Here is an 18,794-nt window from a genome sequence, read left to right as displayed (position 1 = left end):
CCGCGATCAACGTCGCTCCTCCAAGGAGTGCCGTTGATCGCGTGTGACGTACTATTCCATCCATGGCACTTAAGTCCCAGGTCACATGGACGGAATAGTACGTCCAATGAAGGGAAGGGGTTAAAGGAGTCTCTGGGCCCATATGTGAATTGTGAATCTCTGTTATTACAGTCTCCAAGTTGTGTTTGTGTCATCAGAGCTTAATCTTAAATGCAGGTGGTTGAATGACTCCTGATGACCCTGAGGATTTAAAGAGTGCTTTTAAGATTATATCAGGATCAACTTCAGCTGGAGAATTTTAAGCAACACTGGAGGAGGAGGAGTTTGTGTTTCTGCAACATTAACTTTCCTTCTTTGATGGGTTATCACTTAATCTTAGAAGTATGGGTTGATCTGATGTTATCACACTACCATTCAAACGAAGATTGCATTTCATTGGTTGTCCATCTAGGTATCTGTTGTTGTATATTTTTTGTAGGCACCAACTGCATCTTCCGTTCTTACAAACGCAACTTCTGCAACTTCGGAACTCAACAAGCAGGTGCGCTTCAAGGCACTGCATACACAGGAAAGCTCCATGCTATCTTCCTCGGTGACTCTTGAATGCAAATTAAAATTGTCATTTTTCTGCCTTCTAAAGTGCTAAAGACAGACTCTTTATGGTGGGCCCTACTGATATACTGGCCTCCTTTGTCACAAGTGTCTGTGACATGTTGGTTAGAGCCTTTGTATGCAATAAAGGTGGCGATTGGCGAAGTGTCGTGCTGAGTAGAAATGGGAGCTGTATATGCATCATTCTGTAACACTTTAGTGAGACGTAAAGTTTGCCCAAGAGAAAATAAATTTCCAGACAATCACGGCCTTTTTTTAACATTGTTTGCAGTTGTGATCTTCATCTTCTTGGTGGCATTGTGTTAAAGTTCCAAGTCGTCTTCAATGCCATAATCGTCCATATCTAGTAAAGAGGCAATCAGTTGTTTTTCAGGTTCGTGGTTAAATACGTTTATTGATATTCCCTTAACAGTGTTCGTTACACTGGAACAAATATTTATAGGGTGTGACATTTGGATATTATTGGTGTATTGAGAATATATAGGATGTTCAGGTTTCTATAGATTCTATTGTTTTCATTGTTTCTGGCTTCATCTAGAGTCAGAACCACAGTGTATTGTAGTTTACTTTCACTTTGCATCTTTCCCTCCATTCACAATGTATTCTGGGAACGTTGCAAGGCACCCTGGTAAGTTTGCAAAGGATTATGGTTTAGTCCAGCCCACATTTTCCCCCCAGTTCTCCATTTGCTCTCAGCCTGCATTCTAAAATCATCTCATTTCTCTTCTCCCCTTGTGAGAGCATCACTGATATGCAAACATGCTTCCTATATCTAATTTCTGTCTCAGATCAGCCTGCTCAGTTAGTTTCCCCCTCCTCAGCTAGTAGTGCAGATGTTGATTCTTAATGTGTTATGTATGATATGTATCCCTGATGTACCCTGTATTGACTCAGTGTATGTATATGTTTTATTTGTAGTTTCACCACATCAATATACCACCACGTTCAACAAAATACAGATTCAACGTACAGTCTCCTTATTGAACCCCGGTACAGCGGTTTAGCTGCCTGTTTAAGCTACATGAAGTCTGTTTCAATTAGTGAGGACAGAACAGTGAAACAGCGGCTCTCCAACTAGTGGGAATACAGAGAGAAGAGCCTTTCATCTTGCAGGACCACAGTGAACAACGGCTATCCAGCTAGTGAAAACTCAGAGATAGAAGAGTCTTCCATCCTGTAGAGGCCAGTTACACAGCGCCATCCAGCTAGTGCAATTCAGGGAAAAGACAGCCCTTCATCCAGCTTGCAGGAACTAGTGAAACTGCAGAAATCCATCTAGTGAGATTCAAGTCACCTGCTATAAAGAGACTAATACAGCTACAGCAATCTCTGCACAGCCAAGCATTCCCCCCAAGACACCATGTCCCACAAATCACACAGGGCAAAATCTGTTACTTCTGTCTCCTCAAAGACTGTATCCATTAGCAGCGCGGTCGCCATTGCCCACGCAAATGCTAAAGCTGCCAAAATGCGAGCAAGGTATGCTGAAGATGAGATGCAACTTAAGTTAGAGAAAGCATGAATAGATAATGAGGGAGACGATCAAGAGAGAAAGGCGCAGTTAGAGAAGGCACACAGATGAAGAGAGAGCCGATCAAGAGAGAAAGACGCAGATAGAAAAGGCACGAGTGGATGCTGCCATAGAGAGCCTAGCTGCAAAAATGGAAGTGGCTGCAGCACTAGCTGAGGCAGAATCACTAGAAGCGGCGCACAACCCTGAGCTGCATAGCCGTAGCAGTACGTCAAGAAAGTCTGAAGTTGCCACTGCAAGATTCGCCACAATGCACATCTCAGTATGTTAATGAACTTTCTGATCCAACTTATAACCAAGAAGATGACACATCCAGTGAAGCGAGTGAGAGTCATCATGAGGTTCAGCTCCAGAAAAATGTGGAGCAAAACAACTCTGCTAACCCCTTGCCAGGTAAGCAACGTGAATCACCTTGCTGACACACCGCACATCAGATGAAAGCAATATGACACCGGCTGGCACCACCCTGACGATACTAACAGGTATGAACGCACCTCATATCACTATCAGGGTGACCCATCACCAGTATACTCTGCTGACAACCGGGTAACATCAGAATTTGTGTACATACAAATCCCCTTAAAAAACAATTTATTAATAATAGTAAAAAACACCTTCCCAGTGAAAATTGAGAAATATCAAAAATGAAAAAAGACCTAGTCTAAAGTGCTGCATAGCCCTACATTAAGGCCTAATTGATACCTTCCTAGCCGTGGAGGTTGGCACCCTAATAGTACGATATTGGCGCCCCCACTCAACGAGGACTATCCCTCGCTTCCCTAGTGATCCCTAATATCACAGAGGGGAAAACAATTTTCAAATAGAACAGTGGTGAAATAATCAGAATGCCCTAGGACTCATGCAGACCAAACAAATAAATTTTAAAGAATACAACGATAAAAACATTTCAACCATAACATGATATCATGTGACCTATAAAATAGAATGACCTCAATAAGGCCAAATCAGCAGCTATTCTCACTCGGAGAGATAAACATCCTCAGATACAATCACCAGATAATAAAAAGGTCACTTATCATGTCTTATGGGGGAACCCTCAACGCGTTTCCCCGCCGTAGCGGTTCATCAGGAGGAATAATCCTTTCAGAGATATTGTTGCTACTTCATGCCTGATACCACAATAATGATGGCACCAGGGGTCAAAAAAACGGATTTAAATAACCGGCATAATTATATTGCATACCACCCACTATCTGGCGGTCCAATCGGTGTGAAGGTGTAAATACCTGAAACCCAGGTGTGCACCAAAAAGATATACCATGTACCTGAAAGCCCGCCGCTACATTCAATGTTCAGAGCGGAAGGAGGTCATTAGCGTGCGTTCCACGGAGGGGCGTTTCAAACATGGCGCCCATACTTCCGGTCGCGCAAACCCCTTATCGGGCTGTAGCTGAGGAACTGTCTTGTGTGGACAGAGCGGAGGGGAAACAAAGATGGCGCCGGGACTTCCGGTCACATGCTTTCCCTTTGCTCCAGGATGTAACCATGGAAACAACCAGAGAGCACATCGCACAAGGGGAATCAAAGATGGCGCCGGGACTTCCGGTCGCATACTTCCCCTTTGCTCCAGGATGTAACCATGGAAACAACCAAAGAGCGCATCGCACAAGGTGAATCAAAAAATAAAAACAAACACCCCTGCCCCCAGCATGATGTCCCAGAGGTCAATAGCCAAAGGACCTATCAAATCATCAATTAAAGCATTACTGTGACATAAAAAGAATACACCAATATGGTTACTAAAGATTTTGTAAATTTAATAAAGAGTCACTATGGCACAGTAAATATAACCCTAGCAGTATTCGCAGATAAATGGTAGGTCTAGCAGTTACACTACCCTAATTTTTGACATAACTACACACACATAATGTTGCACATTCCAGGCTCAAAAATATTACTAAAGAATAACTATAAAACAACAGCAATGCATATTACTGTATAATAAACCAGATCCGCCATACAATGTGGTCCATGCCATACAGGCATCATCCAATATGCCAGACATATAGATCCCCTCATCATCACCCCCTCAGGGAGAACAGAGGGCAAATTCAACCAACCAAAGAATTAATCATAAAAAACAGGCATATGACATATATTCATTCATCCCATTTGGAGAGACAGATTGTAATCTGAACATCCATTCACATTCCCGTCTCAGAATTAAATTGTCTAGATTACCTCCCCTTGCCCTTGGTTTAATTAATTCAATCATATTAAAGGTGATGTCACCCATTCGGCCCTGATGTATCGCATTAATGTGCCTGGCGACAGGGGTATCACGTTTGTTTCTGATATCCCCCAGGTGTTCACCCACCCTCACCCTTAATTCTCTAGTGGTTTTTCCCACATAATCCAATGGGCAGGTACACGTGGCCTTATAGACCAGACCTGTTGATCTACAGTTTCCAAAATCCCTCACATAAAAGGTCTTACCGTTGTATGAGCTCCTAACGATTTTGCATTGAAGCATATATTTGCATCTAGTACAGTCTCCACATTTAAAAAAGCCCAAAGGTTTCCTGTCCAACCATGTGCCCGTCCCCTTAGGTCTTTGATAGAGGCTGTGCACAAGCCGATCCCCTATAGATCTCCCTTTTCTACACTCACTGGCCACTTTATTAGGTACACCATGCTAGTAAGGGGTTGGACCCCCTTTTGCCTTCAGAACTGCCTCAATTCTTCGTGGCAGAGATTCAACAAGGTGCTGGAAGCATTCCTCAGAGATTTTGGACCATATTGACATGATGGCATCACACAGTTGGCGCAGATTTGTCGGCTGCACATCCCTGATGCGAATCTCCCGTTCCACCACATCCCAAAGATGCTCTATTGGATTGAGATCTGGTGACTGAGGAGGCCATTTGAGTACAGTGAACTCATTGTCATGTTCAAGAAACCAATCTGAGATGATTCGAGCTTTATGACATGGCGCATTATCCTGCTGAAAGTAGCCATCAGATGTTGGGTACATTGTGGTCATAAAGGGATGGACATGGTCAGCAACAATACTCAGGTAGGCTGTGGCGTTGCAACGATGCTCAATTGGTACCAAGGGGCCCAAAGAGTGCCAAGAAAAAATTCCCCACACCATGACACCACCACCACCAGCCTGAACCGTTGATACAAGGCAGGATGGATCCATGCTTTCATGTTGTTTACGCCAAATTCTGACCCTACCATCCGAATGTCGCAGCAGAAATCGAGACTCATCAGACCAGGCAACATTTTTCCAATCTTCTACTGTCCAATTTCGATGAGCTTGTGCAAATTGTAGCCTCAGTTTCCTGTTCTTAGCTGAGAGGAGTGGTACCCAGTGTGGTCTTCTGCTGCTGTAGCCCATCTGCCTCAAAGTTCGACGCACTGTGCGTTCAGAGATGCTCTTCTGCCTACCTTGGTTGTAACGGGTGGCAATTTAAGTCACTGTTGCCTTTCTATCAGCTCGAACCAGTATGCCCATTCTCCTCTGACCTCTGGCATCAACAAGGCATTTCCGGCCACAGAACTGCCGCTCACTGGATTTTTTTTCTTTTTCGGACCATTCTCTGTAAACCCTAGAGATGGTTGTGCGTGAAAATCCCAGTAGATCAGCAGTTTCTGAAATACTCAGACCAGCCCTTCTGGCACCAACAATCATGCCACGTTCAAAGGCACTCAAATCACCTTTCTTCCCCATACTGATGCTCGGTTTGAACTGCAGGAGATTGTCTTGACCATGTCTACATGCCTAAATGCACTGAGTTGCCGCCATGTGATTGGCTGATTAGAAATTAAGTCTTAACACACAGTTGGACAGGTGTACCTAATAAAGTGGCCAGTGAGTGTATATGTAATGGAGGGTTTAGATGGTATCAGCCCCTTCAAGTTCGGGTCAGCTAACAGTATCCCCCAATGTTTTTTAAGAACATGGTATACCCTGTCTGACTGGCCATCATAAGTGCCAATAAGTCTGACAGCAGTATCCATAGATGCATCTTCTTTTTTTGAGAGGAGGAGAGAAGGCCTATCCGCTATAAATGCTTCATGCCATGGCCCATCCAGGAAACGTGGGGGATAGCCCCTGTTTCTGAACCTATTATATAGGTCATTGGCCTGTTTCCTATAGACATTCAACTCCGAGCAGTTCCTCCGAATCCTGAGAAACTGCCCCTTAGGTATCCCCCTCCTCAGGGGCTCCGGGTGATGGCTTGTCCATCTCAACAAACTGTTTGTTGCAGTAGGCTTCCTATAAGTACATGTGCTGATCCTTCCATCACCATTCTTTGAAATCGTCAAATCAAGAAAATTAATACTTGTGGTATGACACTCTGAGGTAAACCTCAGTCCCACTATATTCCTATTAATGCATTCAATGAAGCGAAGGAAATCTAACTCGGGGCCAGACCAGAATATCAGAATGTCATCGATATATCTGGTCCAGAGATTAATAAACGGAATCCACCACTCCTCCTCCCCCCCGAAAATATGGGTTTCCTCCCACCAGCCCAGGAAGATATTAGCATACGTGGGGGCACAAGGGCTCCCCATCGCAGTCCCCCTGAGCTGGTGGAAGTACTTACAATCGAAGAGGAAGTAATTCCTGGTGAGGACAAATCCCAACAGTTTTTTAACAAAACAATTATGTGTCTGACATTCAACTGCTCTCGTTTGTAGAAAATGGGTAACCACCTTCAAGCCCCACTCATGTGGAATGCAGCTATATAGTGCCTCCACATCAATAGACGCCAGAAGGGTGTTTTCCTCCAGAACAACACCCTCCAGCAGATTCAACAAAATGTGATGTGTCGCGTACATAGGACGGTAATGTGGTCACAAACGGTCTCAAGACCTTATCCAGATAGACACCACTGTTCTGGGTGAGCGAGTCTATTCCAGAGACTATGGGGCGACCCTTCAATGGTTCAAGCCCTTTGTGCACCTTTGGTAATGCATAAAAAGTTGATATCATAGGAGAGTTCGGGAGTAAAAATCGAAATTCATTATCTGAAATCACCCTGTTCTCCTTTGCCTCACTTAAAATGGATAATAACTCATCTCTATACCCAGATGTTGGGTTATCCCGTAAAACCTCATATGTGTCCTCATGATTCAGGAGCGCATAACACATTGCCCTGTACTTGTTATGATCCATAAGCACCAGGTTACCTCCCTTATCTGAGGCTTTAATGATTATTTTAGCATTTTTTTCAAGTCCCTCAAGAGCCAACTCCTCAAAGTGGGAGAGATTAGATGGATGGCTCCGATTTATACTTGAAATTTTACGGAGATCCTACTCCACCATCTTAGTGAAGATATCAATGCTCATAACCTCATTATTAGGTGGCATCCTGGTGCTTCTATTTTTTAGGGTAGTAAATGGGCCCAAACCCCGTGGTTGCTCATTCTCCCTCAGGAGACTAGTCAGAGCTTCCAGGCCCTCCATGTCTTCCTCCGATAGACCCAGTCGGAGGCACTGTTCACGGTCATGTTGCATCTGTTTTCTCTCAGAAAGGAAATGTAACACCAACTGTTATTCACTGTCCTATTAAGGGAATAGAAGAATCCAGGATATCTATAAACAGAAAGATAGTGAGGAAACACTTAGCTAACCTAAATGAATTCAAGTCTCCAGGTCCAGATGAATTACACCCCAGAGTACTGAAGGAGATAGCAGAAGAAATTTCTGAACCACTCTCCATAATCTTTGAAAATTCTTGGAGAACAGGAGAAGTGCCAGAAGACTGGAGAAGAGCAAATGTTGTTCCTATCTTCAAAAAGGGGAAGAAGGTGGACCCAGGCAACTATAGGCCAGTGACTCTGACTTCTATACCAGGAAAGATCTTTGAACAAATTATTAAACAACATGTAAGTCAATACCTGGATAAGAATGAAGTGATCAAACAGAGTCAGCATGGGTTTGTAACTAATAAGTCATGTCAGACTAACTTAATTTCCTTCTATGACGGTATCACTGATTGGGTGGATCAAGGAAATGCTGTAGATATAGTATATCTTGACTTCAGCAAAGCATTTGACAAAGTCTCTCATACTATCCTTATTGAAAAAATGACTAAGTATGGAATGGACAAGGCAACTGTTAGGTGGATTCATAGCTGGCTTAGTGATCGGTCGTAAATGGCTGCACATCCAGTTGGAAGAATGTCTCAAGTGGGGTACCACAGGGCTCTGTCCTGGGCCCTGTATTGTTCAACATCTTTATCAACGATTTAGATGAAGGAATTGAGGGTAAACTGATTAAATTTGCTGATGACACAAAGCTAGGAGGGATAGCTAATACTAGAGAAGAGAGAGAGAGGATTCAAAAAGATTTAAATAAACTGGAGAAGTGGGCAGTAACTAACAGAATGGTTTTTAACAGGGAGAAATGCAAAGTACTACATCTGGGCAATAAAAATGAAAAAAGCATATATAGAATGGGAGGAATAGGGCTAAGTGACAGCACATGTGAAAAAGACTTGGGTATACTAATAGATCACAGACTGAATATGAGTCAACAGTGTGATGCAGCAGCAAAAAAGGCAAATGCAGTTCTAGGATGTATTAACAGAAGCATACAGTCTAGATCACGTGAAGTCATTATTTCCCTCTACTCCTCTTTGGTCAGACCTCATCTGGAATATTGTGTCCAGTTTTGGGCACCACATTTTAAAAAAGACATCAACAAACTGGAGCAAGTTCAGAAAAGAGCGACCAGAATGGTGACCGGTCTGCAAACCCTGTCTTATGAGGAAAGGTTGCAGGATTTGGGAATGTTTAGTTTGCAAAAGAGAAGACTGAGAGGAGACTTAATTGCTGTCTACAAATATCTAAAGGGCTGTCACATTGTAGAAGGATCAACTTTATTCTCATTTGCACAAGGAAAGACTAGAAGCAATGGGATGAAACTGAATGGGAGGAGACACAGATTAGATATTAGAAAAAACTTTTTGACAGTTAGAGTGATCAATGAGTGGAACAGGCTGCCACGAGAAGTGGTGAGTTCTCCTTCAATGGAAGTCTTCAAACAGAGGCTGGACAGACATCTGACTGGGATGATTTAGCGAATCCTGCTTTGAGCAGGGGGTTGGACCAGATGGCCCAGGAGGTCCCTTCCAACTCTACGATTCTATGATTCTATGATTCTAAGAAAAGTTTCCACTTCAGATTACGGCCAAATAGGTTCAAATCCTTAACCCAATTAAAGTAGTTGAATGTATTAGTTGGCACAAAATTAAGGCCTTTCTGCAATACACGATACTCGTCATTAGACAATTCATGTGATGACAAATTAATGATTTGCCCCTGGTCAAATACATTCTTTTCCTCAAGTCGTATCCCACTGTTGGACCTCTGTCCAAAAAAGATTGTGATACAGAGGATAATGATCCTGAGGAGGATTGTTGTACCCCCCTTCCTCCCCCCGTACCCCTTTGCCTGTACTGATTTCTTAGTGGACGCCATCTCGACCTATTCTGTCCACTTCTTCCCCGAAAATTGTTAGAGTTATCCACTCGTTCGGTATCAGATGTATCAATATCCGAGGAAGACACCTCAGTCTGATTCGCCACCTGATACCCGTAGGCCCTATTATCTTTGAACTCAGCCAGATCTCGTGTAAATTGTAAATGCTTACGATCCTTAAGATTAGTCTGAAACTTCTCAACTGATGTCTGGAGAATATCCTCCCTTTGCACAAAATCAGGATCAGTTTTAAATTTTTTTACTTTTTCAATTAAGTCATTTAACTTCTTGGTGGATTCCTCAAACAACCTTTTTTCCTCGGTTAGGAGGAGCAGCATAAAACGGATAGAGGACTCAACAGACTCTTTTGTCCAGGCTGCAAGAAACTGAGGATTGGCCGTTCGGGGAGAGGGCTGTATATTTATACGTAAGCCCTTGGGTACAATTTTATTTTTAATGTAACTTTCCAACCCTCTTATCTCCCACCAGGATTTGATATTTTCCTTATAGGCATGATAGAGGTCTTTAAATAAGGTCTTAAGAGAGGGATTATCGGAATTCTCAAGTGATGGATTTATAGAAAACACCTGGTTGGCATCCTGTGCCCAAAGCTCAGTATTGATAGGGGCTGATAGGAAACTGGCCATATCAGAAAAAACTTTAAACAGAAAAAGTCACTAATTCATGGAGATTAGAAAAAGACTTTGTGTACATACAAATCCCCTTAAAAAACAATTTATTAATAATAGTAAAAAACACCTTCCCAGTGAAAATTGAGAAATATCAAAAATGAAAAAAGACCTAGTCTAAAGTGCTGCATAGCCCTACATTAAGGCCTAACTGATACCTTCCTAGCCGTGGAGGTTGGCACCCTAATAGTACGATATTGGCGCCCCCACTCAACGAGGACTATCCCTCGCTTCCCTAGTGATCCCTAATATCACAGAGGGGAAAACAATTTTCAAATAGAACAGTGGTGAAATAATCAGAATGCCCTAGGACTCATGCAGACCAGACAAATAAATTTTAAAGAATACAACGATAAAAACATTTCAACCATAACATGATATCATGTGACCTATAAAATAGAATGACCTCAATAAGGCCAAATCAGCAGCTATTCTCACTCGGAGAGATAAACATCCTCAGATACAATCACCAGATAATAAAAAGGTCACTTATCATGTCTTATGGGGGAACCCTCAACGCGTTTCCCCGCCGTAGCGGTTCATCAGGAGGAATAATCCTTTCAGAGGTATTGTTGCTGCTTCATGCCTGATACCACAATAATGATGGCACCAGGGGTCAAAAAAACAGATTTAAATAACCGGCATAATTATATTGCATACCACCCACTATCTGGCGGTCCAATCGGTGTGAAGGTGTAAATACCTGAAACCCAGGTGTGCACCAAAAAGATATACCATGTACCTGAAAGCCCGCCGCTACATTCAATGTTCAGAGCGGAAGGAGGTCATTAGCGTGCGTTCCACGGAGGGGCGTATCAAACATGGCGCCCATACTTCCGGTCGCGCAAACATCAGAATTTGCTAAGTTCTTCACACGGCGTGTTCTGGCTGCCAAGGGACTCATGAAATTCAGTGACCACACTGAAGGTTACAGAGCTTGGAAAGCTTCCTTCCAAAATGTCACTAGAGACTTGGAGCTACAACACAGGGAAGAGATAGACCTCTTAGTCAAATACCTAGGAGAAGAGTCAGTCAAACACGCAGTAAGAATCAGAGACATTAATATAAATCACCCTCAAATTGGCCTCAAAGAGATCTGGAAGAGGCTGGATGAGTGTTATGGTTCAGCAGAGGTAATAGAGAGAGCCTTGTTCAAAAGAATCGATGACTTTCCTAAAATATCTAACAAAGGTCTCCCAAAACTTAGAGAGCTAGGTGACCTGCTAAAGGAGGTCCTAGTTGCCAAATGTGAAGGTGACCTACAAGGACTTGCATTCCTTGACACAGCCAAAGGTGTTAACCCTATAGTCCAAAAGTTCCCCTACAATCTACAGGAGACGTGGCTCACACGTGGTTCCATGTACAAATACAAATACAGTGTTCCATTCCCTCCCTTCTCCATTTTTGCAGACTTTATACATGAACAAGCGACAATCAGAAATGATCCCAGCTTTGCCTTTGCAATGTCATATGCCACACTGTCACCAGCTGCAAATCCACGCAGAACATCTGTGGCAGTGCACAAGACTTACGTTTCTTCTCCAAGTTCCAATTACAGGTCTGCTGGCCGCTCTCAATCAGAGACAAAGGTATAGGACCCTGACAAGCAGTGCCCGCTCCATCAGAAGCTTCATCCTCTTCTGAAATGCAGAGCCTTCAAGGGAAAATCTATGCCAGATCGCAGAAGCTTCCTGAAAGACAATGGTATCTGCTACAAGTGCTGCTCATCCACCACTCTTCTCGCCAAGGATTGTAAGGTCAGTGTAAAATGCACAGAATGTGGCACCACAGATCATAACACTGCCCTACACCCTTGCCCAGCTCCATGGAGTGCACAAAACACGTCAGCTGACAGTGAGCATGGCGGGGAGGATAGGGGCACTAATGCAGCTACGCCAGAGATCACTTCACAATGCACTGAAGTCTGTAAAGGGACAATAGACAGTAGGTCCTTTTCTAAAATATGCCTCGTCAGAGTGTACCCAAAGGGCCATAGAGACAAAGCTGTAAGACTGTATGTTATTTTGGATGATCAAAGTAATCGATCCCTGGCTAGATCAACATTCTTTGACCTGTTCAAAATCAAAGGACCAAGCACTCCTTACTCATTAGAGACGTGTGCAGGTACTGTGACAACAGCAGGTAGGAAAGCTACTGACTACCAAATTGAGTCCTTAGATGGACGATTCTACCTACCACTACCTACAATCATTGAGTGTAATCAGATCCCACATAACAGATCTGAAATCCCTACACTAGAAGTGGCAATCCATCACTCTCACTTAAAACACACCTTATACCGGAACTCGGCCATCAGGCACAGATAATACTGCTGTTGGGAAGAGATATCCTACAGGTTCATAAAGTGAGAAGTCACATCAATGGACTCCACAATGCCCCCTATGCCCAAAGGCTAGACCTAGGATGGGTCATAATACGAAACGTATGCTTGGGACATATGCACGCCTCTTCTTCTGTGACAAGTATGCTGACAAATACATAGTAACATAGTTTTGAAGGCTGAAGGAAGACCTTATGTCCATCTAGCTCAGCCTATTTTTAGTGCAGCTGTTTTGTACACTGAGGAACGCTGCCCAGACACCTTTGAACTAGTGAGAGAGAACTCAGGTGCTAAAATCCGCCCTCAGGTGTCTACACTTCATACAATGACTCCAGCCACTCTCCTCATCCAGAAAACAGGACTATTCAGTGCCCCTCCAGGAGGATTTGACGCTAAGGACCTCTACAAGTGCCAATGGAGAGAGGTACAAAGTCTTGCCAATACATTTTGGGACAGGTGGCGCAAACAGTATTTGTCTACCCTGCAGCCATGGATGAAGTGGCAATCTACCAGGCCTAATCTGAGGATTGGTGACCTCGTCCTTGTGAAAGACTGTCAGGCCCATCAGAACCAGTGGCCACTTGGACTAGTGACTGAAACATTCCCGAGTAAGGATGGCAATGTCTGCAAAGTCGAACTTTGGATGGCAAAAGGGAATGAACTTAAGACATTCTCCAGACCAGTAACTGAGCTGGTCCCATATTTGTCTTCAAAGAATTAGAATAGTGACGTCCGTTTGATGCCAGACAGGGAGTGTTCTGTCTCCGACATCTAATTCACAACCTTTGACTGTCTATTTGATAACATTTCCAATGATGTATTGAGAATACATAGGATGTTCAGTTTTCTATAGATTCTATTGTTTTCATTGTTTCTGGCTCCATCTAGTGGCCAGAGTCATAACCGCTGTGTATTGTAGTTTACTTTCACTTTGCATCTTTCCCTCCATTCACAATGTATTCTGGGAAAGTTGGAAGGCACCCTGGTAAGTTTGCAAAGGATTATGGTTTAGTCCAGCCCACATTTTCCCTACAGTTCTCCATTTGTTCTCAGCCTGCATCCTAGAAGCATCTCATTTCTCTTCTCCCCTTGTGACAGCATCGCTGGTAAGCAAATATACTTCCTATATCTAATTTCTGTCTCAGATCAGCCTGCTCAGTTAGTTTCCCCCTCCTCAGCTAGTAGTGCAGATGTTGATTCTTAATGTGTTATGTATGATATGTATCCCTGATGTACCCTGTATTGACTCAGTGTATGTATATGTTTTATTTGTATTTTTACCGCATCAATATACCACCACGTTCAATAAAATACAGATTCAACCTACAGTCTCCTTATTGGACCCCGGTATAGTAGTTTAGCTGCCTGTTTAAGCTACATGAAGTCTGCTTCAATTAGTGAGGAGAGAACAGGTGTGTTGATAGTTACGGCTAGTGCAATCCTCTTTAAATTTAGTTTTTCACGAGCATCCATCAGTTTGTTTTGTTTTCCTCCAACACTGATCTGCTTTCTCTAATTCAGCATCTCACAAGCATGTTGCACTTTGCCCTTTACACGAACATGTGCATTTTTGGCAACATATTTCTTACGAGCATCTTTTACGGAGAGCTTCTGACGTGCATCTGTTAGACCGATATTCTGACAGGCATGAAACGCATTCTGGTAGGTGGTGGACGGCTAAACGACTAATCATTGTAGGCTGTATCCTGGATCTCATACCTCCCATTGGCACTGCTGTTATTAATCCTGTACATTCCCATTCCTGCCATCACCATGCCCCTTTTCCTGATCACTTCATCCAACAACGCATCCGCCATATTTTTGCTAAAAACCTGCACCTTCACAGCAGCATCTGTAGGAAACCATGTTTTTGTCCAGGGTGTTTATGATGTCCGTAAAAAAAAAAAGTTTACACACTATGTTAATGCGTACCCCCAGGGGGAAATGTTTGTCAGCCCATACACTTAGTGTATGGGCATTCCAAGTATGGAAAGGTGCCCTGGAAGGGGGTTACAAAAACGCTGAATTTCAGGAAAGCAAAGTTTGATCAGCTTAGAGAGGACCTTCGCCGAATTGATTGGGACAATGTCCTCAAAAATAGGCGCACAGAAAATAAATGGGAAATATTTAAATCAGTTTTACACAACCACTGCGAGCTAGCCATACCGTACAGAAATAAAAGGGCTAGGAACAGGAGAACACCAATGTGGCTAAATAAGGATGCAAAAAGGCAATAAATAACAAGAACAAGGCATTTAAGAAGCTAAAACAAGAAGGCGATGAAGAAGCATTAAAAAGTTATAGAGAAAAAAATAAAATGTGTAAAAAACAAATACATTTAGCAAAAGTGGAAACTGAGAGACTCATTGCTAAGGAAAGTAAAACAAACCCCAAACTATTCTTTAATTATATAAACAGTAAAATGATTAAAATTGATGGTGTCGGCCCTTTAAAGAACAATGAGAGGGAAATCATAGAGAGCGATGTGGGAAAAACAAATGTTTTAAATACTTTTTCTCAACAGTGTTCACATAGGAAAAGGATTTGCCAGGGGAAATGCAGAGTGATAATGTAAACTCCCCATTAAGTATTATGTTACGCTTCAGGAGACGGGAGCAAGAGTGGACCCACTGGACCATGACGTCGAACTCTCCCCGAGCGAACGCACCAGGTGGACTGACTCCTATACAGGGACCGTTTGGGAGCAGGCTCAAGGAGTTCAAACGTCACGGCAGCCAGGACCAGGGGTCAGCTCGAGAGGATCAGTAGCAGAGGAGCGGTGGAGAACCCAGAGAGAGATCCGGGGTAACCAGGGTCCAGGGAATGGAGAGAGTGTTGCTGGCGGATGAAGGAGGACAGCGGAACTGCAAGAAAGGAAGACACACAGAAGGGTTAGCAGGGAAACAGGTGAGGGAGACACGGGAGCCGTGAGAGCGAGCTGGAGCGAGGGACTAGCAGCAGGGAGCAGGGCCTGGACACAGCGAGAGGAACTCGATAGTCAGGCGCCTCCCCTAAGGGAAGGAATAAAGCAGTACTTTGTTACTACATCTTGCATCCCAGGTGATTTTGTGGATTCAGCAGCGCGGACTGTGGCACATCTTGCTTCCCATATTCTCTGGCAGTTTTTCCACTTTGGAGTGGTCGGTGGAGGTCCTGCAGCAGCTGATACTGTGTTATGTCTTCAAGCCAGTTGTGGGTCACACAACCGGAATAGGTGAGTGGAACTGCATTACACCACTCACATCGTAGTGTCACTAGTGATAGGGCACTATTGCACCTCTTGTTCCCCCACCCTTTTTGTATTGATCCCCTAAGGGAGGGCGGCCTGAAATACCTGAAGGTAGCACCTGATTGGCCAGGCAGTGGGTCCGGATCACGTCAGGCTGGCGGGCGTCCATACTGCAGGGACGCGCGGTCTTGTGCCCTGGCGCGTGCGCAGAGGCACAATGCGCGCGGCCGAGGGTAGAGGAGGAGCACGCCGGGAGGCCGCCCACCGGAAAGGAGGAAGACCGGAGGCGCGCGCTGGAGCCGAGAGGCAGAGGAGGAAAGGAGGAAGACCGGAGGCGCGCTGGAGCCGAGAGGCAGGAGGAACCCAGGCCGGAAGCAGAAGCGGCAGCGGGGCCAGCGGTGAGTACGGAGGCGGCAGGGGCAGCGGGACCAGTCGCGGCGGTGCTGACAGTACCCCCTCTCTTACACCCCCCTCTACTGTGTCTGGATAGAAACCTCTTAAGGATGCGTGGAGCATTGATGTTCTCTTGCGGCTCCCAGGATCTCTCCTCAGGACCGAAACCCTTCCAGTCGATGAGAAAAAACGTTTTACCCCTTACCCTTTTCGAGACCAAAATGTCTCTCACCTCAAAAACATCATCAGAGCTGACTGGTGGAGGGGAAGAGTTCGGAGCCGGGTGGAAACGATTCAGGACAACTGGCTTAAGGAGAGAGACGTGGAAGGTGTGGGGAACTCAGAGCGAGGCAGGCAACTCCAACCGGTAGGACACGTTGTTGATGCGTTTGAGAATCTTGAAAGGCCCAATGTAGCGAGGTCCTAGCTTGTAAGAAGGGAGCTTTAGCCTAATATACTTGGCCGAAAGCCAAACTTGATGTCCCGGGAGATAAGTCGGAGAGTCCAAGCATCTCTTGTCAGCGTGTCTCTTCATGCGCTCCCCGGACTTCTTGAGAGCTTCTTTAGTCTCTGACCAGACTTTGGAGAACTCTATGGCTAGGGAATCCGCTGCAGGTAGTGGATATCGGTAGCGGAATACCAGGATGCATCCCAAACACCACAAAAAATAGAGACTTGGCTGAGGACTCGCTGGAATGATTATTGTAGAAGAATTCTGCCCAGGGGAGGAGATGGACCCAGTTATCTTGGTGAGCATTAGAGAATAGGCGTAAATATGATGCTAGCACCTGAGTGACGCGTTCCACTTGCCCATTGGACTGAGGGTGGTATGCAGAAGAAAAGTCCAATCTGACCTCCAGAAGTTTACATAAGGCTCTCCAAAACCGAGAGCTGAATTGTACACCACGATCAGAGACAATATGCTGCGGGAAGCCATGAAGGCGGAAGACATGCTGGATAAAAATCTTCGCCAACTCTGGATCAGAGGGCAGTGCTGGAAGAGGAATAAAATGGGCCATCTTAGAGAAGCGATCGACTGCTACCAGGATAGTCGTACATCCGGACGAGTTAGGCAAATCGGTGACGAAATCCAAAGCTATATGTTGCCATGGAATCAAGGGGATTGGCAGAGGAAGCAGAAGACCGGAGGGTGGCCGTCTAGGAACCTTGACCTTGGCACAAGAGGAACAAGATGCTGTGAAGTCAATCACATCCTGGCGAAGTGAAGGCCACCAGTAAAAATGAGCAATGAGATTCAGTGTCTTCTTGACTCCGACATGCCCAGAAAGTTTAGAGGAATGTCCCCAATGCAGCACCTCTTTTCTGTCTGCCTCAGAAACGTAGGTCTTGCCTGGAGGAGGAGTGATCAGACTCACAGGTGCCACCGTGATGATCTTGGCCAGATCGATGATGTGAGTCGGTTCCTCCAACAAATCAGGAGACTGCAGAGACCGGGACAATGCATCAGCCTTGACGTTTTTAGGTCCGGGACGAAAACGCAGCTCAAAATCGAACCGGCCAAAAAAAAGAGACCATCTGGCTTGCCGGGGGTTCAGTCTGTGGGCTGACTGGAGGTACGCTAGATTTTTGTGATCGGTAAAGATGGTAAACAGGTGGACGGCTCCCTCAAGAAGATAGCGCCACTCCTCCATTGCCAATTTTATGGCTAACAACTCACGGTCCCCGATGGAGTAATTACACTTAGCAGGAGAGAAGGCCTTTGAGAAGAACCCACAGGTAACCAGTCGTCCGGACGGGGATTTCTGAGAGAGAACTGCACCCACTCCCGTGGATGAGGCATCTACCTCCAAAAGGAATGGCTTGTTAGCCTCGGGTCGGTGGAGCACAGGTGCTGTCGCAAAGGCTTGTTTCAACCGGGAAAAGGCCTCTTCAGCCTATGGAGGCCAGAGTGAGGAGTTGGTGCCCTTGCGAGTAAGACTGGAAATGGGTTTGATGAGAGATGGAAAATGTGGCACAAATTGACGATAGTAATTGGCGAAGCCGAGGAATCGTTGAATCGCCTTGACCCCCACAGGACGGGGCCATTGAAGAATTGCCGACAATTTTTCAGGATCCATTTCCAGCCCAGAATCCGAAACAATGTAGCCCAGGAAGGGCAATGAAGACTGCTCAAAGAGACACTTCTCAAGCTTCGCGTAGAGGTGATTCTCCCGCAGGCGCTGCAGTACCTGACGAACACTCCTCCTGTGGGACGCCAGATCCGGGGAAAAAATAAGAATGTCATCTAGATACACGACCACGCAGGAGTACAGCAGGTCTCGGAAGATGTCATTAACGAACTCCTGAAACACCGCGGGAGCATTGCAGAGGCTGAAGGACATAACAAGATATTCATAATGCCCGTCCCGGGTGTTAAAGGCCATTTTCCATTCGTCGCCGGAGCGGATGCGAACAAGACTATAGGCTCCGCGTAGATCCAACTTCGAGAAGACGCAGGCTCCGCGTAAGCGGTCGAAGAGTTCAGGAATGAGAGGCAAGGGATATTTATTCTTTATCATTATGTTGTTTAATCCCCAG

At 44.9% G+C, this 18,794-nt stretch overlaps 1 protein-coding gene across 14 annotated transcripts in view; it reads right to left on the bottom strand.

Moving 5' to 3' along the window:
• FOXRED2 (FAD dependent oxidoreductase domain containing 2) overlaps positions 1 to 18,794 on the bottom strand; it is a 1,046,175-nt gene that overhangs the window by 107,164 nt on the left and 920,217 nt on the right. Inside the window, exon 10 of one of the 14 annotated variants that reach the window (XM_073573015.1) lies at positions 14,926 to 15,498. The exons of the other annotated variants lie outside the window; for them this stretch is intronic. Coding sequence (XP_073429116.1) covers positions 15,383 to 15,498 — 116 coding nt within the window. The 3' untranslated portion in view covers positions 14,926 to 15,382. Of the gene's footprint in view, positions 1 to 14,925; positions 15,499 to 18,794 lie in introns of those variants that run through there. 14 annotated transcript variants of the gene reach the window in all.

The sequence above is a fragment of the Dendrobates tinctorius genome, unplaced genomic scaffold (genome assembly GCF_039654945.1).
Source record: "Dendrobates tinctorius isolate UK_male_01 unplaced genomic scaffold, ASM3965494v1 ptg000033l, whole genome shotgun sequence".
Classification (NCBI taxonomy): domain Eukaryota; kingdom Metazoa; phylum Chordata; class Amphibia; order Anura; family Dendrobatidae; genus Dendrobates; species Dendrobates tinctorius.
The sequence above is the reverse complement of the archived record's forward strand: the minus strand, read 5'-3'. Positions and strand labels throughout refer to the sequence as shown.